The sequence below is a fragment of the Xenopus laevis genome, chromosome 7S (genome assembly GCF_017654675.1).
Source record: "Xenopus laevis strain J_2021 chromosome 7S, Xenopus_laevis_v10.1, whole genome shotgun sequence".
Lineage (NCBI taxonomy): Eukaryota > Metazoa > Chordata > Amphibia > Anura > Pipidae > Xenopus > Xenopus laevis.
This window is the reverse complement of record NC_054384.1, coordinates 29909256-29935011: the sequence shown is the minus strand read 5'-3', so window position 1 is coordinate 29935011 and position 25756 is coordinate 29909256. Positions and strand designations below refer to the sequence as shown.

General features: G+C 39.8%; 1 protein-coding gene across 1 annotated transcript in view; it reads right to left on the bottom strand.

Annotated features, from left to right (window-relative positions):
- The window catches only part of dnajb12.S (DnaJ heat shock protein family (Hsp40) member B12 S homeolog), a gene marked incomplete at its 5' end in the record, with an annotated part of 30952 nt that extends 5949 nt beyond the window's left edge, over nt 1-25003 (bottom strand). Inside the window, 4 exon segments of the mRNA NM_001092477.1 lie at nt 397-576; nt 9816-9961; nt 11889-12066; nt 24868-25003. Of these exon segments, the coding sequence (NP_001085946.1) occupies nt 397-576; nt 9816-9961; nt 11889-12066; nt 24868-25000 (637 nt within the window).
- Between the last annotated feature and the right edge of the window lie 753 nt (nt 25004-25756).

The following is a 25756-nucleotide window of genomic DNA, read 5'->3' as shown; positions in this document are numbered from 1 at the left end:
TTCCCCTCCCTGCTGTAGTCTGAGCCAAGAAATATGAGTGAGCAGGGAGAGACTCAGGCAGGAACTGATGTCACACCAAGCTAATATGGCAGCTGCTATCCTAAACAAACAGTGAGAGCTTCTAGAGTGGTTTACTCAGGTATGAAAGCAATCTGCAGAATAAATATAGTCTTATAGCTTGCACTATTGTGGCTAATCTATTTGCAATAAACTGCTTGAGTAGCTTTCCTTAATAATAATAACCCAGAACTTGAACAGGAAATTCCAAAATGTTGAGAATAGAAAAATCTTTAAAATGTCACCATTCTTCAAACAGTAATTGTCCTTTTTCTAGGGAATAAATGAATGTAAGGGACTTAATAGTTAGGAGAGATAATAAGACATCTTGCTACTTACTAGCAGGGAATCCACCACCGAAGAACATGTTGAAGAGATCCTCAGGAGATATGTCGGCCTCGAATCCCCGGTGGAAGTCGGAGTGTCCATGTCGCGAGGAACTGACCTTTTCCTCACCGAACTGGTCATATTGCTTCCTCTTCTCGGCATTACTTAACACTGCATAGGCGTTCCCTATGGCTGAGAAGAAACACATGGTATTACAAATGGAGAATGAATAAATGCATCAAGGATGTGGACAAGGAGGGGCTGCTTGGCCGTGGCTCAAGAGCCTTTTAGAACTTACGATAACAATCGAATGGGGCTTTGAATTACATTTTCAGTCATTATAAACAAAATATAATTTTTGAGGGGTGGTAAGACATCACCTTTAACATTGAAAGGATCAAGAAATCTCACCCCCCCCACCATCCTGGCACTTGCTAGACTGGCTGTTGGGTCCAAGCAGGCAACATTTGGAGACACCACAAAATGACTCTCATCTGGCACCAGGCTATAGCGGTTTAAATGAAGTGTATGATCTGCTGCCAAAGTAAACCCTACAATGGGTATGGGCAATGTGTCCATTTGATCCCCAATTTATCATCAGGGAACAAAGGAGAAATCCAATGGTGGAATATGATAAATAGTTTCAGTTATCAAGTTCCCAGCAATGGGAAGGACTTAGCTTATAGCAGGACTGGAAGAACACTTGTTATGTGGATGAGGCCCTCTAAGAGGCTGTTATGGTTACCAGGCCACTAAAGAGATGGCCATACACAGAGATCTTGGGCCCTAGGTACCAGCGATTGTATCATAATGGGTGGTCGGATCGTACCAATAAGCAGATGCAGTCCATGATCTGATGGGATTTTTAGCCCTTTCCAATAGACATCTGCCCAACTGTCGGCCAGATATCGATCGGGGAAGCTGACGACTTGGTCTGTTTGCAGCTTTCATCGGCCCATGTATGGCCACCTTTAGTTGTATGGCTAATTAGATGCATGTTACTGATTGCACTAATTTCTATGTTTACATTCCGTGTAAATGTAAAGTAAGGGCAAGTAAATCATGCAAATAGTCTAGTTTTAATAGCAACCATATTAAACATCACTGATCAGAATACAAACCAATAAAAGAGAAAAACGCTTTTGACTATGTAAAGAGGAAAGAAGCCCCACTGAAAGTGTACCTAAAGTGGACGTGCGAGCAAAAACACTTCAACATTCTTGTTTTCAACACACATCATGTATTAACGTATGCCGACCAAGAGATAATGTCCATACAGTCCCTTATCAACAACAAACAGTAATAAATACACACGCATGTCATTTACAAAGCGGTTGTAAAATGCATCAAAACAAACTCTGGAATGGGCAGTTCATTCCTACAACACGTGCGACTTTATCTGAAAACTCACCTTGGAGCCTGAGAAACTGCACATGTGGCATTGAGACAATTGTGTGTAGCTGTGCAAGGTCACATGTGCAATTGTAAGCTGCAAGGAGATGGCAGCAAGGCTCTAGTTTCTTGTGTTTGTATTATCTACATTAAAGGTGTATTATGCAAACACTCCCTGATGGAAGAGATTGCAACACACAGTAGATAATTACACACAGACACACTAAACATGATGCAGATCTAAAGTGGTTTATAAGCCACTCATTAAGGCCAGATTAGGTGGATCTTGGCCATTCCAAGAAAAACTGGTCAAGATGGCTGCTCGTTTGCCGACCGAATACACTTCCTTGGCTCGGGTGCAGGAAGATGCGATGGATTTTGGCACGAAAGGCAAAACCTTGTGTTTCGGTGCCGACATTCAGTGTGTGTGCCTGTACTCTAGCAGAGGCAATGCATTCGCTTGCAGGCAGAGTTGAGAGAAGACAAGTGGTGGAGGAACAGAACTTGGCCTGTGTATCTCTGCAGGCCCAGATCCGACTTATCTGGCCCTAGCCTTATAGAAAGAGTCCAAGATCTGCCTTGTCTAGCCCTACCCTAAAGAGCAGTTCTGATTGTTGCAGTGGGCTGTGGCACAAGGGCAGTGTTACTGGCACTACGATCAGGCAGAGATCAACAGTGGTCAATATAGACCTATGTGGGTAGAGACAGACCTCCACTCATAAGTACTTGAGCATTTCTGAACTGAGGTCCATGTGTTTCTGCTCCGTCTCTGTGGGAAGTGGTAACAGGCGAACAGGGGCAACAGCTTCACATTATAACTGGTCTGCCTTGTCCCAAAGTGTACAAGTGGCCATATATTGGGTGATAACTTTGCCTTAATAATGAATGTTACAGGTCTATTTTTGAGGAAAGATTCAGCAAAGGCAATTTTAAACAAAAGAATCTCCAGTGGTAACACATATCTCCAGAAACATATAGGGGCAAATTTACTAACCTCCGAAAATTCGCCAGAGACGGCTTCGCTCACATCGCAACACTTTGCAAGGTGTAGATTCGCCAGGACAGCGCTAATTCACTAAAATCCAAAATTGTGTCCAGCGCTAATTCACTAAAATCCAAAGTTGCGTCCAGGGTGCCGAACACTGGCGAAGTAGCGCTAGCGTTACTGCGGCAAGCGAGGTTGCACTAGCGTTGCCTAATTTGCATACGCCGGAAGTTAAAGTTGAATGGACGTATAAGTAGCAGCAAATACATTGCACAAGCCCGGGAAACCTTAATAAAATAAAATATTGCCCTACACATGAGCCCAGTGTATTTTGTATCAATTTTGACCTGAGCATACAAGTTGGAAATGTGCACACTAAATAATGTTTTTGCCCACACAGCAGAGAAGGAATTAGACGGAACACTGCAGCACAGGTTACACTGTGGCTCAGTAGTCAGCACCCGGTGATCCCCTCTCCCGATTTGCTGGCCCTACAAAAAAAAAACAATTTGTGGCGTCATGCAGAATGGTTTGATCATTCGCGATGCGTGGCTCTGTTCGCGCATACGCTCCATGCGATGTCACAGTATTGGGGCCAGGGGGTCTGGAGGGGGCCCTGGACAGTAGTCCCGGTGGGCCCCCCAGTCCTACCCTGGGGACAAGGCGTTTGTATGTTCTCCCTAGCTCTGTAAGGGGGACCCCAGTTTACTTCAACAAATTGGCTCCTAATGAAACTGACCCTAGTTTACTTCAACAAATTGGCTCCTAATGAAACTGACCCTAGTTTGCTTCAACAAATTGGCTCCTAATGAAACTGACCCTAATGCGGGTGAGTGTAATAGGGGCATTAGACTGTAAGCTCCACCGGGACAGGGGCAGATTTTAATTAAGAATTGTGTAAACATGTCAGTGCTATAAATATTAGGGATGCAACGAATGCACTATTTTTGGATTCGGCCGAACCCTAGAATACTTCGGCCGAATACCGAACCAAACCGAATACTGCTGAAAAAGGCAGAATCCCGGTGCATCCCTAATAAATATATTACTTTAAAGTTGCCAGCCAAGCCAGAAGACTCTGCCACACTTCATTCATAAGAGACCTGATCCGATGGGGCTCAGCTGTAACTGCTGATAGCATTACACCATGACTCTTCATCAATCCAACCGTGCCAACAAAGGATGGCAGTACAATCAATTTGTACATATAGGGGTTATTAATTAAATCAAAACCGGAAAAATTTGTGTTTTTTTACTATAAAATCTGAATTTTTAGTGGAAATTTTTTTTCAGGATTTATTAAACCCCCGAGGATGGAAAAAGTCCAAATCCAAAAATCCAGCATCTCAAGAACTACTTAGGTTGCATATAAGTCCCAAAGATATCTTCATCTGTGCTGGGTTTTGTGCAATGATCCGAATGCTTTGTGGTTTTTGGGCAAAAATCTGAAAAAAAACTGTTTTCGGATAGCAAATCTGAAAAATTTGCACATTCGTTTTTTTTCAGGTTTTTTCCTGCACAGGAAATTTTCGGGAAAATGTTTTGATAAATAAGAGGAAAAAACCAGTGCGGATTTGTAGTTTTCAGAAAATGAGATAAATTCGGACTTAGATTAATGGGCCTCATTACGTGAGAAATGAATAAAGTAAGAAGGCCGGACTATAGGAAAGCACATACCAGTATACATTAACCAGAACATGAAATACGCTTCCCAGGAGGGAATTTTAAAATGTACTCTATTTATCTCTTTGAATCGGAGTTAATTACAAATCCAGGTATTATCGTATCTCAAGTACACACATTGGGGTGGGAGGAGAGTGCCATGCATAGCTAGTCATGTTCATTGTGTGTCCAAGGACAGGATCATTCAGACCAGGCAGATAATGCCAATTACAAATGTACTGACACCGCACTTCTGTCCTTGCACCTCTGGGCCAGTTTTTGTTATAAATTCATCCTGTTTGTCATGCTAAAACAAAGTAGATGAAAATCTACAAACCACTGATCATCAAGTGATTATATTAACTCAGTAAAAATATATTTTTTCAGTATTCAGAAAGGGAAAAGACAGGCAAATCAGCTAGACTGAACAATATGCAAAAATCGCCTAAACAATAGAAATATCAGAGATGTTTGTAGATTTTACCTTCATGTTAAATTAAATTTTGGACAGTGTCATGAATAGGTCTGAAAACAATGGGATCTGAATGGTTTGGTGTTTGTTTTTGAAAAACAGATAAAAGGTGCCTGTCATGGTAAGGCAAATACTAACCAATTTGTGGTTGGATGTAGCCAGATAGGGTGACCCATGGCCTGCGTATAAAGACTATCAGCTAGTTTATGCTGGCTCCAATGTCTGCACTGGAAGGCACTATGTTGGCCTGGGTACAGACTAGGGTTGCCACCTGGCTGGTAAAAATGATCCTAATGTTATTAATAGGGAAAAAGAATAATATATAGGAAGGAGGGTATTTTTTTCCAGAAAAGGTGGCAACCCTAGTACAGACACATGGAGCATAATTTGCTCACCTGTTTCTGTGACAAAACCCACTCCATGGGGCAAATTTACTTTACTTCCGAAAATTCACCAGCGACGGCTTCGCTCACATCGCAACACTTCGCCAGCCATAGATTCTCCAGGACAATGCCAATTCACTAAAATCCGAAGTTGCATCCAGGGCGGCGAACGCTGGCGAAGATGTGCTAGCGTTACTGTGTAGTTACGCTATCGTTGCCTAATTTGCATACGGCAGGACGTTAAAGTACAATGGACGTATATGTTGCAGCCAATACATTACATTACACAAGCCCGGGAAACGTTAATAATATAAAATAGAGTTGTTATATTGCCCTACACATGAGCCCAGTGTATAGTTTATGTGCCATGTGTTAGGAAATGTAGGGGAAAGGAAAGTCGGCAGCCTATCACACTGAAAAAAAGGAAAAGACGCCAGCATTTCTTGGGACATAGAACTATTTTTTGAGGAAGTCCTATCTACTCTATTGCACTTCGCCTGGTCTGAGGTGGCGAAGGCAAGTCTGGCGCAAGATTTAAATCCACATTTTAGTGAATTAGCGTAGTTACATCCATTCGCCAGAGTCTATCTCCTTCGCTATCGAAGTTATGCCCACGTTAGTCACTTCGCCCTTTAGTAAATTTGCCCCCATATGTGCACACAGGTAGACACAGACCCTGTCACTGTAGTTAGAGGAACAGTTACACCAAAAAATTAAATTGTTTTAAAGTAATGAAAATATCATGTAGTGTTGCCCTACGTTGGCAAAACTGTTGTGTTTGCTTCAGAAACACTACTATAGTTCATATAAACAAGCTGCTATGCAGCAATGGCAGGAATTGAAAAAAGTCTATATAGCACAGGTTAAATAGTGGATAACAGATAACACCATTATATACTACAGAACTTATCTGTTATCTGCTGTGTAACCTGAGCCTTTTCTCCTTTGAATGGCTGCCCCCATGACTACACAGCAGCTTATTTATATAAACAATAGTAGTGTTTTTGAAGCAAACACAGCAGTTTTACCAGTGCAGAGCAACACTGCATTATATTTTTGTTTTTTTTAAAAATGTAATTTTTTGATGTTACTGTTCCTTTAAGTTAATTTATAGTTTGTTCTGCACTTCAGTAACACTTCAGAACAGTAACACTCTGCTGTTTCTCAGACTTTGTTTCTACAGGAAACTCAATTTAAAGCAGTGCAGGATAACTTCCATACCAATAACTAGTGCAGTTACCAATGCAACATTATATAGCATAGTCTTATACAGCAGCTGTAAAATCTGCCTAGGGATTGAATGGAAATAGCAAAATCATAAGAATTGACATCTCCTGTGATTTCAAACATTTTTCCTATTTAAATGGCCATTAACACCAGCAAGAAAATCCATGGGATCTGTAATCGGAAACCGGTAATCCAGAAAGCTCCAAATTACAGAATGGCCGTCTCCCATAGACTCCATTTTATCCAAATATTTCTTTTTCTCTGTAATAATAAAACAGTAGCTTGTACTTGATCCAAACTAAGATATAATTAATCCTTATTGGAGGCAAAACCAGCCTATTGGGTTTATTTTATATTTCAATTATTTTGTAGAAAGCTTAAGGTATGAAGATCCAAATTATGGAAAGATCGGTTATCTGTGGAAATCCCAGGCTCAAAGCATTCTGGATAGCAGGTCCCATACCTGTAGTATAGGATTAAACAAGCGAAAACAGGCCCCCTTTATAACAACCGGGATTATTGGGATAACCGAGTGCCTGTTTCCTGTACTATTACAAATCAATTCTTTTCAAACTGTTTACAAAAGCACTTTTAGGCTCTCCCCTATTTTTTTTAATCTTAAAATTCTTCCACTCCCTGGAAGAGGCTTAAACCAGTCTATCCATCATTGTCATCATTCTTATATGGACTGTTGAAATCAAGGGCAATCATGAGAAAAAGAGAAAACTCTATTTGGTTGTTTAGTATCTATTTTCTATAGGTTTTTTCCCCATACAAAAAGAAATAGTGCCACCTAGTGACATAGGAGAGGTTTTATGGTTGCAATAAAGCATCAAATACACAAAAATTACAATTAGTTGTGATTAGTTAGCTCCTATTATCTTTTCATGTCTGCAGATGTGGCAGCTGTGAAATAGATTTTCTGTAGGACATTCTCCTGCTCATATAATTCTACCCCAAAACATTTGATATCAGATAATTGGCCTTTGTACTGCAGAAAATGCAAAAACAATGTGTAATTATACTTACATGGAAAACAAACCCATTTATTCTATTTGAAGTAACCTTTAAGGGTAAGGGCACACGGGCAGATTCGGGGAGATTAGTCGCCCCGGCGACAGATCTTGTCTTCTTCTGGCAATCTCCCCGAACTGCCTTCCCGACGGCTACAGTGAAAAATCGCCTGTGGGATGGCACTCGCGTTGCTTCGTTTTCCGAAGTCACCCAAAGTTTTCTCATGAGGCAACTTCAGAAAACGAAACGCAGTAAGTGTCGTCCCAATGGCGATTTTCCATTCTAGCTGGTGAGAAGGCAGTTCGAGGAGATTGTCACCCCGAAGAGGAGGGAATTTGCCGCCGGGGTGACTAATCTCCCCCATTCTCCACGTGTACCCTTACCCTAACAGTGCTGTTTCCATATAGTGGGTGAAATATCTGACATCTGATTCTGGAAAAATGTGTAGGAAAATTAATATTCATGTCGTGTTCTCGTGCACCTTGAATACTTTTACTCATTATTGGGAAGGGACAGATGCCTGGTTCACCAGACATCTGAAATGCATTCATGTATTTTCAGTACTATACCCAAGCATATTAAATGAGAATAAGTGAAATTAGAATTTTGCCTGGATACTATGCTTGCATGCATATGCCTAAAAAGGGGCAGTTAGAAAGCCAATGTTGATCTCTAAAATCCGGTTTTAGCATTAAAATACAGGCAACTAGTTTTGCCTAAAAACTTTGACCCATTTTTTTGGAGATTTAATTTCCCCATATATATCATATCTGTGGGTTTTTGGGGATATACAAAACACGGGACTCGAGTGTAATATAATGTACTATTCATGTTTTGCTGTCTGTACAAGCCATGTAGTTAAGCCAGTCATGTACAAATCCATTCTTTGAAATTCTCTAATGGCTAACTTTAACAATTGTATTGGCAGATACATTAGATAGTTGTAAAAAAGGTGTCTTATTAAAAAGGGGGGAAATAGAAGGTGACTGAAAATAACTCATAACACAAGTTAATTTATTTTGTAGTCATAAAGGAATCCTTCTCACTAATGAAGCAAATAGGAGCTGGTTATAGATGGGTCAGTTAAAGATGCCGAATTGGTCCCTCCAGGCGCTTATTTGCCAGCCATAAATTGATCAGATATCTATGTTTGGGGAACTTGCCAAACAAGTGGATCTCAACGTGTATGGCCAGTTATACTCTGGATCAGCCAGAAGTTAAGAAGATTTCACTTGGAAAAAAGGTTGGGAACATTGAACCGGATGGGCATGAATCTTTTCAACCCATTTACTGTGTAGATGTCCAAAATGTTCAAGCACTACTTAGTGTGAACATATGAATATTTGCCATGAAATAAATCACAAGCTCCTTAGCTTTTCTATTGTGGAATATTGTCTTCATGGGTGATTTAGTACTACAGTATGAAAGTAACTTTAGTAGTTATATGTGGATTTTTGCTTTAAAAAAGAAGCAACAATAAGTTGGTGAAAAGAAGTTTTGGAAGCAGTGTTCTTGCAAAACGCAGGTTATAATTTATCATGTATTTAAACCCTGCAATCTAAACTACTGCTTATTACCAGTGCAGAAAATCTTTTTTTTTTATGTAGTGCTGTGAGATTCTCAGGAATCTCCATAAAACTATACCGTACTTATATTATATCTGCAGTCAGGGATATGGGACTATTTAAATTAATTGTTGAACAGAGAAAATTCTCATTTTGTTTATTTATACAGGTATGGGATTCGTTATCTGGAAACCCGTTAACCAAATTACAGAAAGGCTGTCTCTCATAGATTTTATCCAAATAATCCAACTTTTTAAAAATGATTCCATTTTTCTCTGTAATAATAAAACAGTACCTTGTACTTGATTCACAAAATATAATTCATCTTTTTTGGAAGCAAATCCAACCTATTGGGTTTATTTAATGTTTTTTACACTAAATAGTATGAAGATCCAAATTATGGAAAGATCCCTTATCTGGAAAACCTCAGGTCCCAAGCATTCTGGATAAAAGGTCCCATACCTGTACTATAAAAATTATATATTTGTTTTGGTTATTCAGAGCCATATATCTTATTATATATGGAATTACACAATACTTCCGGCATGTTTAGGCTGTTGCCCTGAAAAAACAATAAATTTTTTTCCCTAGGTAAACTGAAAGGTTGTGTTTAGGAAATGCCCGTAAAATGAACAGAACAAAATCAAATTTAATTCTGCATTCACTTTTTATGTTCTCTACCTTGGGGAAAGGCTCATAGAGCAAAGGCTTAGTACAGATGGCTTACTTACCTTTAAATGCTTCCGTTGCTCCGGGGGCATAGTTTTTATCTGGATGAAATTTTAATGCTAGCTTCCTGTAAGACTTCTTTAGATCATCTTCTGTGGCTTCTCTTGTTACTCCCAAAATTTCATAGTAATCTTTACACTGTTTTATTCTGCAGGGAAAAAAAATACTTTAGGTGGGACTTTCATTGTTTGGGATTAATCTGCTGTTCGCCCAAGTCAAGAAGACAGCATTTATAAACGTCAGGCTAGACATAGAGAGACAAATTAGTACGGCAAACCAAAGAAACTAAAAATGAGGGCCAGATGCAAATTCATGTTTGAGTCACAATTTAGAATTTAAAGGGGTTGTTCACCTTTGAGTTAACGTTTAGTATGATGTCGGGAGTGATATTCTGAGAAATTTTAAAATTGGTTTTCATTTTCTATTATTTATTGTTTTTGAGTTATTTAGCTTTTTATTCAGCAGCTTTCCAGTTTGCCGTTTCAGCAATCTGGTTGCTAGGATCTAAATTACTCTAGCAACCATGCACTGATTTGATTTAAAAGACTGGAATATGAATAGGAGAGGGTCTGAATAGAAAGAGGAGTAATAAAAAGTAGCAATAACAATACATTTGTTGCCTCAGAGAGCATTTGTTTTTACATGGGGTCAGTGACCGCTCATTTGAAAACTGAACAAATAAACAATGAAGAACAATTAAAAAGTTGCTTAGAAATGGCCATTCTGTAACATACTAAAAGTTAACTGAAAGATGAATCACCGCGTTAAAGGGCATGTAAAGGCAAAAAAATAAAATTTAATGACAAAAGATACTTTATATAGTGAATAAAGTACCCCCTCTTGTAAAATATAAGGATATTATAAGTTACCGAGGAGTTTCATGACCATATAAAAACACGAGGCCGAAGGCCGAGTGTTTTTATACAGGTCATGGAACTCCGAGGTAACTTATAATATCCTCATATTTTACAATTGGGGGTACTTTATTTATTATAATACACAAATTTTAGTGAGTCATGTGACAGAAATTACATCACTACTCACCGTTTATAACTGATGACATCACTACTCACCGTTTATAAGGATATAATTTACAGGATATTCATGGCTTTTGTGTATTATATACCAATATACTTCAATTACAAAAATGTCTACCGTTTTTATAAGAAACCTGACTATATGCAGTGAAATTCTCCCTTCATTTACTGCTGTGGATAGGAATTGTCAGATGGTCCCTAACTGCTGAGCAGGGAAACAAACATACTTATGAACAGCAGGGGGAGCCCCCGCCTTACTTCCCAGCCATGCAGAACTCAAGCAGCTTTGTTTCCCTGTAGAGCAGTAGAGACGACGGTGTAGAGATTTGTATTGGATTTTATTTTTGCCTTTACATCCCCTTTACTGTTCCCAACTCCAGCTGCAGGGACAAAGATCATGGAGCCAGATTTAAACAGATAAACTGGGATTCTATTTGGAGGATTGTTTTGCTGCAGCCACTGGTTCTGCAGAGTTCGAGAACACAGGACCCAGTGCAGTCTGCATATTCTGATTATTAATCAGTCTTGCTGTATCGGCTTCTGGCAGATATTATTTGACTGGTGCGGTTTCGATAATTTATGACGATCCCTAAGTAGCCCAGTCAACAAAGAGCATGTGCACAGTCTTGGTCTTGCAAAAATGTTTAACAAAGTTACAAGATGGTGACCCACTGTGGCCAACTTTGAAAGCATAAATCATTTGTTTGATTAGGCTTGTGGTGCAGTAAGTTCATGTTTATGTTTAGTATACTAAATACAGCATTTCTAGCCTTATTCTATTTTAGACTGTACTTCCCCTTTAAGTTGCGCTTTACCAAAAACAATAAAACATCTGCTTTTTCCATAACGTTTTCAGTCTGGCTGTCCATTTGTTCACAGTACATAGGCTTCACTCACGGACATAAAGGCAAATTTGGTCTTTCACTTCTGCTAGATTGTCACACAGTTGCCTCATTTCTCCAGATCATGAAAACCCTATTTCAATCATTAAATCATTATAGAAATCATAGCTTATGAGGACAAGCAAGCCCTACAGACCTTTTCACTGCTTCTAGCTGATCAGGTGTGTAACTCTTGCCCGTTTCTCCTCCAGCCTCTCCGTTTGCAGATGGGGTGGAATCAGCCGCATTCTTCCTTAGACGAGGGTTAGTGGTCTCTGTGCTGTCAGACTGGTTGTTTTCAGGCTGGCTTTTCTGTGATAGGGATTCATACAGCGCTAAGAAAAAAGGAAATAAAGAATAAAATCAAGTCTTGTCATTAACACAACATTTCTTCTTTCACAAAGTCCTTGCATGTTAAGTCAGCAGCCTGATAATACACTCTCTGAACTGACATCTGACACTGGCATCTGGTGGTCCCTTTTTGTCAGCCACACAAACTTGGTCCAGTCATTGAAGGAACCTGCTAAGAGATGCAATGCTCTGCACTGGAGCTTCACTATGAGAAGTGACACAATGCTCAGCAACATTCAAAAGGAAAAACTGGAACATTATAACCTAATAAGTATTGGGGGCTGCTCTAGCTAGGGGTCGCTTTTGCATGTCCACTATATTAGTCTTCTGCATACCACTTACTTATATTTGGGGGTGAGTTCAACTCCCAAGAACATTCAAACTCCAAACAGACAGGACACACACCAATGCATACCAGCAATGCCTTTAAACCATTTATTCAGTATAAATGTTTCACATTTCTGTTGATTTAATGGTTTAAAGGAGAAGGAAATCTATGGAGGCATTTTATTGCCAATAGAATAGCTGCAATAGTGCAAGCTAGAATGCTTTATTTATTCTGTAGAATATTTTATCATACCTGGGTAAAAAGCTCTAGAAGCTCTCTGTTTGTTTAGGATAGCAGCTGTAGTATTAGCTTGGTGTAACAGCACTTCCTGCCTGAGTCTCTCCCTGCTCACTCATAGCTCTGCGCTCAGATTACAGCAGAGAAGGGGGAGGGGTGAAGAGGAGCAAACTGAGCATGCTCACGCCCGGGGGAAGGAGGTTTAAGCTGAAAACAGGAAGTCTGATACAGAAGCCCATATGTACACAATAGAAGGAAAGAAATGCTGTGTTTCTATTGACAGAGGACTCAGAGCAGCATTACTTTGAGGGTTTACTGGTATATTTAGGTGGAGCCTTCTGATAAGGCTTACTTTTTTTTAACATTTCCTTCTCCTTTAAAGGCATTGCCGGTATGTACTGGTGTGTTTCTTCCCGATTTGCAGTTTGAATGTGTCTCCTAGCATGTGCCATTTAATCACCATATTTTATCTTGGAAATATTAGGGCAAGTTCACACCCATTGCTGCATTCTTTACTCATATTCTGTTAATGCCCTCTTTAACTCATCCTCATCAAATGAAAGCCACTGCCTGGTAGCCAGGGTCACTAGCCCTAGCAACAAGAAATTTAAATATAAAACTGCTGGCCACACACAAGCAGATCCATCTGCTCAATCCCACGGGTCACTGGTTGATTTGGCAGCAGGCGTGATGTCGTTTTTCAGCTGTTGCCTGAATGGGCAGTGTCTCCATGATCAGAACCAATTTATAGATAGGTCTAACTGCAAGAAGTCCATGTTTAGGCAGATTTTAAGAACTTCTTTTTGTTTGGTCACACACCTGGGCAGACTTCAGACCTTTACAAGCTCATAAAGAATGGTCCAAACTGTTACCTTTAAAGTAAATGTCACCTTTGACTGTAAATATATCAACCAACTAAATGGAGTATATTATATTTCCAGGCACAGTTCAGAATAGATTCACTAAAGAAATGGATTGGTATTACATATTTGTCTCTGAGAAATTGACTTTTAGAAGTTTTTCTCTAAACCAACTCTGACACTAATGAGCAGCTATTTTTCTGCTTGGGAAAAGAATTTCTTCCAATTATGCATATTCAGGCAGAATAATTGCAGTGCTCAATCTAATTTAAGAGAGTTAGTCAGCTGTCAACTTGTAAACCCTGTATCCTGTATCAAGTACATTGGCTAAAATCTCATATCAGTTCTTTGCTCAGCACTTTAATGATCAACTTTCATAAGGAGCATAAAGGACACATAACCTATAAAAAAAAATGTTATTGCTCTTGGGTTAAGAAAAGTTTTACAGGAGAACTTATGCAGGAGCAAATCTAATGGACTTTGTAACCATTTCATATATATCACACAGGCAAAATCTAGTTGAATTCTGCATTGCACAGCTTAGAAATTAGCTCATGTAAAATAACTAAAGCACTTCAGAAGTCTTTAGCTTAAAAGTCAGCATTTAAAGGAGAAGAAAACATCAGTGAATAGTGCTGCTCCAGCAGAATTTTGCGCTGAAATCCATTTCTCAAAAGAGCAAACAGATTTTTTTATATTCAATTTTGAAATCTGACATGGGGCTAGACATTTTGTCAGTTTCCCAGCTGCCCCAGTCATGTGACTTGTGCCTGCACTTTAGGATGGAACTAATTTCTGGCAGGCAGTTATTTCTTAAAGGATCAGAAAACTATGTTTTTTTCAAAACGCATCAGTTAATAGTGCTGCTCCAGCAGAATTCTGCACTGAAATCCATTTCTCAAAAGAGCAAATAGATTTTTTTTATTAAATTTTGAAATCTGACATGGGGCTAGACATTTTGTCAATTTCCCAGCTTCCCCATGTCATGTGACTTGTGTCTGCACTTTAGGAGAGAAATGCTTTCTGGCAGGCTGCTGTTTTTCCTTCTCAATGTAACTGAATGTGTCTCAGTGAGACATGGGTTTTTACTATTGAGTGTTGTTCTTAGATCTACCAGGCAGCTGTTATCTTGTGTCATCTTGCTGTTATCTGGTTACCTTCCCATTGTTCTTTTGTTTGGCTGCTGGAGGGGGGGGAAGGTAAGGGGTGATATCACTCCAACTTGCAGTACAGCAGTAAAGAGCGATTGAAGTTTATCAGAGCACAAGTCCCATGACTTGGGGCAGCTGGGAAATTGACAATATGTCTAGCCCCATGTCAGATTTCAAAATTGAATATAAAAAAAATCTGTTTGCTCTTTTGAGAAATGGATTTCAGCGCAAAATTCTGCTGGAGCAACACTATTAACCAATTCATTTTGAAAAAAATTTTTTTTTCCCATGACAGTATCCCTTTAATGTAACTGAATCAGTCCCAGTGGGACATGGCTTTTACTATTAAGTGCTGTTCTAGATTTTCCAGGGAGCTGTTAACTTGTGTTAGGGAGCTGCTATCTCGTTACCTTCCCATTGTTCTGTTGTTTGGCTGCTGGGGGGGGGGAAGGTTGATATCACTCCAACTTGCAGTACAGCAGTAAAGAGTGATTGAAGTTATCAGAGCACAAGTCACATGACTGGAGGCAGCTGGGAAATTGACAATATATCTAGCCCCATGTCAGATTTCAAAATTGAATATAACAAAATCTGTTTGCTATTTTGAAAAATTGATTTCAGTGCAAAATTCTGCTAAAGCAGCACTATTAACTGATGCGTTTTGAAAAAAAATGTTTTTCCATGACAGTATACCTTGAAGTAAGCTTTATCAGAAAGGTCTATATAAATACACCAGTAAACCCTCACCAAGTAATGCTGCTCTGAGTCCTCTGTCTGTATTGTGTACACATGGGCTTCTGTATCAGACTTCCTGTTTTCAGCATAAACCTCCAGGGCAGGGCTTGAGCATGCTCAGTTTGCTCCTCTCTCCCACCCCCAGGGTTGAATTCTCCTTTAAGGGTATTACTACATGGAGCGATTTATTGCTGTGGCCATTGGTGATGAGTGAAACGTTTTACCTGGTTTTGCAGAGAAAAGATGTCCATAGACTCCAATGGGTGAAAAAAATGAGTTGCGTGTCAAAAACTAAAGCTAAACAGGTCAGATTCGCCCATCACTAGTGGCCATTGCATGAAAGTTCATGTACAAGATCTTCTTGTCCATGTTCCCATGCATGAGACTCTTCAGGTGAATGCTCCCAAGATAAGAACACTATGCATTTTTAGTCACAGTCCAAAATATACCAGTACATGTCCTCCTCAGATGTGACCATGGTGTAAGCATGAGTGCCTGTGCCTAGGGAGATTAGAGCGTAAGCTCAGATGGGGCATGCTTATAACATCTCTTTTTCACAATATGAAATGTCCTGAAATGCATGTATAACGTTTCATAACATGCAGCATGCTGTGCTAAAACCCAGATTTGAACATATCTGCATTTTAGTCTGCTCAAACCTGCAACAGATGGGAAAAAAACCCAAACCAACTGCATTTAAGGTCCCTTTGCATATATGTTGAACTAAATAAATTGGACTATATGAATACAGCTGCCATGGATGTTTTGGCATCTCCTGACTATAATAAATATATGGCATAAGTGTAATAATAAACATGATCAAAGTATAAGCAAAAGGAGACTTGAGAACCTGCTCCGGGATAACAGAAAACACCATCCGGATAATAAAACAGTCAAAGCAGATTGATGGCTCATTTAGCTTTTTACTTATCAAAAATATGAAGCACAAATGAAGTAAAGTAGAACCCTGCTTTATGTTTTTCCAGGAGACAGAAAACAATTGTGTAAAATTCCAGGAAATGCATTATATACTGGTGGGGCCATCAAGTGATGATAAACCTAAAATCAGGGCATGTCTAATTGAGGTTTCACTGGATTCCTTTCAGATGTGTCCTGTTCCAACACTTAAAGGGCAAGTCAACCTCACAATTAAAATGTGCTCGATAAAAGAAAACATAATTTTAAGCAAATTTCCAATACACATTTGTATTGGAAAAGTAGAAAAATTCTTCTTTTGTCACGACAAGTCATATGATTTCCCTACCTGCCCCTAATTTACATATGCAAATTAGGATTCAGATTGGCCAGGCACAAGGATTCGGCCCAATCCTGCTGAAAAGGGTCGAATCCCAAACCGAATCCTGGATTCAGTGCAACACTACTTGTAAAGTTGCTTAGAATGACATTTTATTGACTTTCACTTTAATACATCCCATATCTGAGACAAAACATCACATTAGACAGGCACCAGTCCGGAACTTCCAACGAAAGTAGATTTCGAGAGCCAAAAATATATATAAAACATAATACTTTATTTTACATCATAAAAAGAAGAGTAACGCCTGACACGTTTCGTGTCCCATATCTGAGACCTGCAAAGAAATTTCCTTAACGGCTATGACAGATGCAAGGCAACTTCCGACAACAAAGCGTCAAATATGTTTTCCCATCTATTGGCTGTGGGAAAGCATTGTGTTGCCTGCAGTAGTGCAGATTTACCCTTTGGCAACAAATCTCCATCTACCATTGGATCATCAGATTTTTGGTACCATGAGATACCAGATTAAAGATGGTTAAACTGATTCAGCGTCTTATCTGCCCATGTGTGGGGGTTCCGATGGGTTTCCCTGATTTAGATCGGGCAGGTTTGATTTTTCCTGCGATGAAGGACTGCATTGGATAGTTGATGCTGTCCTACGACCTGCCAGCACCCATTTTCTTTGTTGTAATCCGATCGTTTGGCCCTAGGGCTGAATGATCGGCCTTTGGTCGGCATATCTTGTTGCAACATCGTCAAACGAGCAGATCTTATCGTGTATGACCACCAAGGAGAACTAAAGCCTGAGTAAAGAAGTAGGTAGAAATGTTGTACATTATGTTTTGGGCTTCTGTACCAGCCCAAAGCAACCACAGCCCTTTAGCAGAAAAGATCAATGTCTCCAAAGATGCCCCAGTAGCTCCCCATCTTCTTTTCTGCTGATTCACTGCACATGATCTGTGCTGCTGTCACTTACTGAGCCTAGGGACCAACGCACAATATACAGTACACAGAGTAGAAATGTCACAATACAAGGCTGATTAGTAATTAATATGGATAATTACTACATGGCAGCACATAAACCAGTGCAACTAGAATCAGAATTTAATAATCAGCAATGTAGCATCAGTTTTTAATACAGACACACCTTTCTGCTTGATAATTTGCAACAACCCCTAAGCTTAGCTTCTAAACAGCTGCTCAGACCCCACTGAGCATGTGAGTGTCGCAGACACTTTCCAAGATGGTGACCCCCTGTGACATGTTTGAAGTCCTGAATCATTGCTGCTATTGACAAGCTGAAACATTAGGCTGGTGCAATAAGTTAAGTATATAGAATATGGCATTTTTTTACCATATTCATTTTTAGGGTTTAGTTCTCCTTTAAAGTGTAGTATGATTAGCCCAGAATCCTGGCAGTAAAAGGTTGCTTTCATTTCATAGCACGGATGGAATAGCTATACTGAATACAGTAGTAGTTCTACGTGACCATGCATTTAGATGCAAGCTCCCACTGGAGTTTGTTAGGCAGCTTGCTTTAGGTTTCATCATACAAAATATAATTATTTAAAACACACAAGTGTATATCACCTCCATTTCTGACCATTTTGGATTGAACAACTTTGCATATTTGTTGATTCAGCCGAAACCCCAAATCCGTAGTTAAAGATTCGGCCGAATACAGAACCTGAATCCTAATTTGCATATGCAAATTAGGGGTGGGAAGGGGAAACATTTTTTACTTCTGTGTTTTGTGACAAAAAGTCACGCAAGTGCCCTCCCGCACCTAATTTGCATATGCAAATTAGGATTTGGTTCGGCCTGGCAGAAGGATTCGGCCGAATCCGAATCCTGCTGAAAAAGGCTGAATCCTGGCCGAATCCTGAACCGAATCCTGAACCGAATCCTGAACCGAATCCTGAACCGAATCCTGAACCGAATCCTGAACCGAATCCTGAACCCGGTGCATCCCTACAAGATATATTTGATTCTGGCTGCTATAAACAATCTACTAACAGAAATAAACTGACAGGAACCCCAGCTTTAGTTAAAGGGGTAGATAAAATTATCGTATTATGTAGACACTGATATTCTGAGATGATTTGCAATTGGTCATTATTTATTTTTAAGGGTTTTTCTGTTATTCAGCTTGTTGTTCAGCAGCTCTCCAGTTTCGTATTTTAGCAGCTATCTGGTTGCTAGGGTACAGATTACGCTAGCAACCAGGCACTGGTTTGAATGAGAGGTAGGGACATGAATAGGAGAGGGCCTGCATATAAAGAGAAGCAATAAAAGGTAACAATAATAAAAATGTAGCTTCATGGAACAATGGTTTTTGGCTGCCAGGGTCAACGACCCCCCCATTTCAAAGCTGGAAAGAAATTAAAGGGATAAACTGCAAGTTCTTCTCTGTTTCAGAAGTGCTGCTGTTCTACCTCAAGCTGAGTTAACACCGAATGCGCCTGCAGAAAGGACTATAAATATAATCTGTGCTGGTCCAATTCGCTGCAAACAAGCAGGTACTGAGCAGCAGGGAATGAGAAGGCACCAATTCTATGAAAAACATCCATCACTAATTGTAAGATATGTAGGTCATGTAAATAGCGAGTGCTTAGTGTGTCTGTCCCGTTGCTAATTTAAGCAATATGTAGGATCAGCAGTATAGCTTTCCCATGGATTGCAAACTTTCTACCCTGGAATCTGCAATTTCATGGATCTGTGGGAAAACTGATCGAGGGCATTTATATAACACAATTTTTTCACGCCACTAACATGTTACAAAGGGTCATCTGATGGAGTTTTGCTGGGATCTATTGTTCATAGCTCAGAATCTACTGATAGATCCCTATCTATCATTTTCAGCACTTGGCTCTTTCCCTACAGTGTCCCTGAGCTCCTACACATACCTCCCAACAGTCCCGATTTTTACAACTCCCTATGATTTTTATTAAAAAGTCCAGCGTTTTGCTTTGATCACCTGCACTGATATAATAAGAGGCAACAAGCCTTGGCAGAGAGCCCAGAACACTCAGCGTTTGCACTTAGATACATTTGAAACAATTTAAGTTTTTTTAGCAAAAATACAACTAACGATTTAAGATACACAAGTTTCCTGGGAGAGTGGAGACTAGCAGCTTAAAGGGCAATTTCACCTTCATTAGCAAAACAGAGTTTCATAAACAGCCAAATGTTGTGAAATGGACATAGTAGTTAGGGGGGGGGGGGGTGGCCATAAAATGGGCATGGTCAAAAAACATCTTTATGTCCCTCTTTCCATGTCTCAGATGCTGGAAGATATGCCTACATAGTTAGTACTTTGTCCACTTGTGCTATGTGAACTCAGTAATGTGAAGTCTGAAAGTGTGTTACTTCAAACATATATTTCTACATGTGCCTGATATGTAGGTAAGGACCAGCACAACTGCCTTTTCTCCAATCCACTATCTACATTCCATGAGAGAATAATGCAGTTGCTCATCTGGTAACCCCTCAGCCTTTATTAAACGACTTTTTAGGGGGTGCCAAAAGTTAGGCACCCCCAAGTGATGATATATAATTACCTCACATCCCAGGCCAGTGCAAACCAGCAGAAAACTTCACCGGTCTGGGGGTTCTTCCACTGAGCACCATGGAGCGATCGGCTTCTTCTTTCTTTGTGCGGCTGCGCATGCACTGCGAAAAGCCGAACTTTAACAAAGAAGTCGGGTATTTAGTTTTACTGTGCATGCCCCGGGAAATTTAAAGAATGAAGAAGAAGGAAGTTGATCACTCTGTGGTGCTCGCTGGAAGAACCCCAGGCCGGTGTAGGTTTCTGCTGATAGGAGCACCAGCCCGGGTTGTCAGGTAAAAATATATATATATATATATATATATATATATATATATATATATATATATATATATATATATATATATATATATTTATATTTATATATTTATATATATATATATATATATAGTGAATAAAGTACGCCCTTTTGTAAAATATAGGGATATTATAAGTTACCGAGGAGTTTCATGACCATATAAAAACACGAGGCCGAAGGCCGAGTGTTTTTATACAGGTCATGGAACTCCGAGGTAACTTCTAATATCCTCATATTTTACAATTGGGGGTACTTTATTTATTATAATACACAAATTTCAATGAGTCATGTGACAGAAATGACATCAGAACTCACCGTTTATAACTGATGACATCAGAACTCACCGTTTATAAGGATATAATTTACAGGATATTCATGGCTTTTGTGTATTATATATATATATATATATATATATATTCAGAAGAACCAGCACTCCCGTATATAAAAAATATCTGTTTTTATTTCTGTTGCATTCCTAAAATAAAAACAGATATTGTTTATATACGCGAGTGCTGGTTCTTCTGAAAATTTAAATACATATATTTTAACCGTGCACCCCAGCTGGATAAGCTACATCAGTGTGCCTTGGAGTGTGGATACTCATTGGATCGTGCCTTTCCTTCTCCTTTAACGACAATTTCCCTTCAATATCAATGCCTATGTCGTAAATTGTTTCTTGGCGATAGACAATGCACATAACTGCCTATATGTGCATTACATCCTATATGACAGTGAGCCCAAAATCAATTCAACTGACTCAGCTCAGTCATGTAGAGCTTGCTGTAAAATGAAGTAACATATGGAAATCTCACTCTCACAGACAGTTTTATAAAGCACACTACATTAATCAAAAGAGATCACCAAAATATATCTAATGCACAATAGGAGGGAGAAAGCCAATCACAGCCCTGCAGTGACACAAACAAAGGCAGGCGTCAGCCTAGCTGTTGATTGGTTCTTATCCCACAGTGTAATGTGCCAAGTGCTGCTGGCTCCCCTGTACAGCCTGAAAAAAGAAGGCAGTGGGATGTAGAACAGATGGGTGGCATTAGTAGGGTTTCTGCAAAAATTCTCAATAAATCAACCCGAAACATAACTTTATTTTAGCACATTATTGTGGCACGTTTTTAGTTTTTACATAATATGTCTCCTATAACCAAATGCCATTATCATTACAGTGGGAGATGGAAAATGGTGTTGCTTTTCAGGGGGGCCCATGAGGCATTAATTCATATACAATTTTAACAAATATTGTTAAACCTGGTCAACCTCTAGATATTTTGGGGGCCTGAAAAATTATTTGCTGTGGGGACCAATAACATCTAGTTACACCACTGTTGCTTTTAGTTAAATTGGGTTGAAAAGACAAAGTCCATCAAGTTCAACCCCTCCAAATGAAAACCCAGCATCCATACATACACCCCTCCCTACTTTTAATTAAATTCTATACACCCATTCCTATACTAACTATAGAGCTTAGTATCACAATAGCCTTTGATATTCTGTCTGTCCAAAAAATCATCCAAGCCATTCTTAAAGGCATTAACAGAATCAGCATCACAACATCACCCGGCAGTGCATTCCACAACCTCACTGTCCTCACTGTGAAGAACCCTCTACGTTGCTTCAAATGAAAGTTCTTTTCTTCTAGTCTCAAGAGGTGGCCTCTGGTACGTTGATCCACTTTATGGGTAAAAAGGTCCCCTGCTATTTGTCTATAATGTCCTCTAATGTACTTGTAAAGTGTAATCATGTCCCCTCGCAAGTGCCTTTTTTCCAGAGAAAACAACCCCAACCTTGGCAGTCTACCCTCATAATTTAAGTATTCTGTCCCTCTAACCAATTTAGTTGCACTTAGTCTCTGCACTCTCTCCAGCTTTTGATAAATTACCTTGCTTACATGGGCAACTAATGGTGCCAAATTCAGTATAAACTGAATAACTTAAATATCAAGTTTCACACATCTACAAAAACTCTACTTACTGTGAATTTTCATCCAGCCTGATCTAACTTGAGATTAATACTGATAGTATCCTTTTTTTTATATACTTCCTGCCCTAATGAACATTCCAGTATAAGATCAGATTTACACACCATGATCAATTTTTAATCAGGAGCCAATTATGTATGTTTTTGGCCATAGATGTAACAATTATGATCGTTCTTGGAAAAGGTCTTTCCAAGAAAGATCGTTCGTTTCAATACACACGCTTAGAACTGAATCGTCAGATATACAGGTAGAAAGAATAGAATTGTACTGTATCTGATGATTCAGCACTTACAATGGTCAATGTTTTGGTGCTTTCAAAGGCATCCAATCAAAATTTTCCGTCCAGCTCGATCAACGAGCCGACCGACATCCAAGACTTCTGCCGATATCAGTCAGCTCTTTTCCCACCATACACGCACCGAATATCGTACGAAAATTTGTTTCGTACAATATTATCTGTGCGTCTATGGCCCCCTTAAGAGGTAATGGGGTGCCCAAATATAACCCACACATGAAAACATAACTTTTTTTTTTTGCAGAGTAATGTAGCTGGAGCCGAACCGCAGAACTACTAGACAGCAATGCTAAATGCTGCATCACCAAGTTATAGGATCCAACCATACCCGGGCGGCATTCCTTTCAGACATAAGCATGGCCACTGAGCACACACTTGGTTAAAGGAGAACTAAACCCTAAAAATTAATGGGGCTTACAATGCCATGTTTTATATATTGAACTTATTGCATCAGCTTAAGTTTCAGCTTCTCAATAGCAGCAATGATTCAGGACTTCAAACTTGTCACAGGGGGTCACCATCTTGGAAAGTGTCTGTGACACTCACATGCTCAGTGGGCTCTAAGCAGCTGTTGAGAAGCTAAGCTTAGGGGTCAACGCAAATTATCATATGTACAGTATATATCATATGTATAATATATCATATGTCTGTAATATAAACTGATGCTACAGGGCTGATTATTAAATTCTGATGCTAGTTGCACTGATTTCTGTGCTGCTATGTAGTAATTATCTGTATTAATTACTAATCAGCCTTATATTGTGACATTTATATTCTATGTGTACTGTATATTGTGAGTGGGTCCAGAAGCTCAGTAAGTGACAGCAGCACAGAGCATGTGCAGTGAATCAGCAGAAAAGAAGATGGGGAGCTACTGGGGCATCTTTGGAGACACAGATCTTTACTGCTAAAGGGCTGTGGTTGTCATGGGCTGGTACGGAAACCCAAAACATAATGTACAACATTTCTAATGTACTTCTTTAGTTTTACTTTTCTTGTCCTTTAAGAGAGTCTGGCTGGGCAGACAATATTGCCTAGCATAACACTGGCTCTTTAGACAAACATGGAGGCCAATGGTAAGATATAGTTAAGACAAGTGAATACAGGCAGAGGTACTGGCTGCTTCAGGTTTGGGACCTGACATAAGCAGACTGACAGGGCAGCACATATCCAAGCAAGACATTATAGTGTTCCATACAGTGACTGCCACTGATTCAGCTATTATTACCCATGATCCTCAGTACAGACTAGGACACCTAAACACCACCCTCAGATATAACGCCTATAACATATCAGAAACCCCTTTCCAGCACGGAATCAATAGGGCCGGTCATTTCCTTCCTAACTAAACAAACGCCAACAGCTATTCTGTCTTCAAGGGTAGATAGGGCCACTGAGGCGATCAAAGTACTCGGGTCCATGAGGTAAATGTAACACGTTAACCACAAGCACCAAGAAGTACAATTTTACAACCAGAAGCCCTGGCCGAGTCTCACTGTATTTATTACCCCACTAGCCGCGGTGCATTGTGGGATACGTAGTTCACCCTGCAAGAAACCATTCTACATTCGCACAACTCCCCGATATAATTTTTCGAACACCGAGTTCAAAATGTATGGTTTAGGCATCTATACCACTGAACGTTTATTATGTAACATCTCTTAGCAGAGTACGGGCTAAACCCACACAGCAGGGACACAGTTGGACACCATTCCCATCAGGCACTGGGCGGCAGCCATGTTTCCTTTTCCGGGAAACGGGGTAGTTCTCAAAATTTCTTTCAAGCATTATTTCTTTTGTCTGGTGACATGAACGATGCAGAATTCTAGCACACTGTCATCCACTGCAGTTAACACGAGTAAGAACGTTAGACAGAAGAAATCCATTCATTTGCGACAGATACAGCATCGCCAGACTGTGTTTGGAAAACTACATATCCCACTAGGCCAAGCGCTAACACTATTTTCAACGCATGCGCAAAAATCACTCGTGACGCAACTACTCCCCCACCAGCGCCAGTCTCCACCGACCGCTCCCCTATTAGAGGTTTATTCCCGTGTTTTACCTCGGGCCCGCTCGGTGGGAAATAATCTCTGGGCTTTCTCTAGGAATCGTAAGGCTTTTTCCGTGTTCTGGCTCTTGATAGCGCCCACAGCGATGGCGATACAGCGCTCCGCTTCGTCCCGGTTGGATTCCATTTCGGAATCACTGTTAGTAGGGGCTAGTGGGCGGCGCTCTCCAAGCGCGTCAATAGGAACCTGTCGTTGTTTGATGACGTCACGGACTGCTTGTAGTTAGTGCTGAGTGGACTAAGTGGAAGGAGCAATTGCAGGGCACGTTGGGAAATAGATGTTTTGCAGTTGTGCAATTCTAGATCATTTCATGTTCAACCACAAATAACTGACATGTGTTAGATTATAGTTTATGATCATCTTAATTAGTAGTGGATTTGGTGCATCCCTAATTAAAATGACTTATTAATTAAGGCCTCGTGGGGCCCCTATACCTCCCAACTTTTGGAAATAGAAAGGTCAAAAATATGATTCCATTTTGTGGCCACACCCCCAATTACCATGTTCATGTTACAAAATTTGGCAGGTTATAAAAGTTTGAACACATTTCTGTGGTTTTATGTGTTATAACAGTTTTGCTAATGAAAGCGAATTGCCCTTTAAGCTGCAAGTTACAGAGACCTGCTTATCTTAAATTGTTACAATTGTTCCTTTGCTTATCTTAAATTGTTACAAAAGTATCTAAGTGCACCTGCCACATATGGGCTCTCTGCTGAAAGCCAATTAAGTATCTTTTTCTGGCTGTTCAGTGCAGGAGATCAAAGAGAAAGTCTGGACACTTCAGTAACAATCCAGGACTGCTAGTTGAGCTGTCAAAATCAGGACTGTGCCGCGAAAGACAGTTGGGAGGTATGATAGTGCCAAAATGTCTGGAAAAGGAGG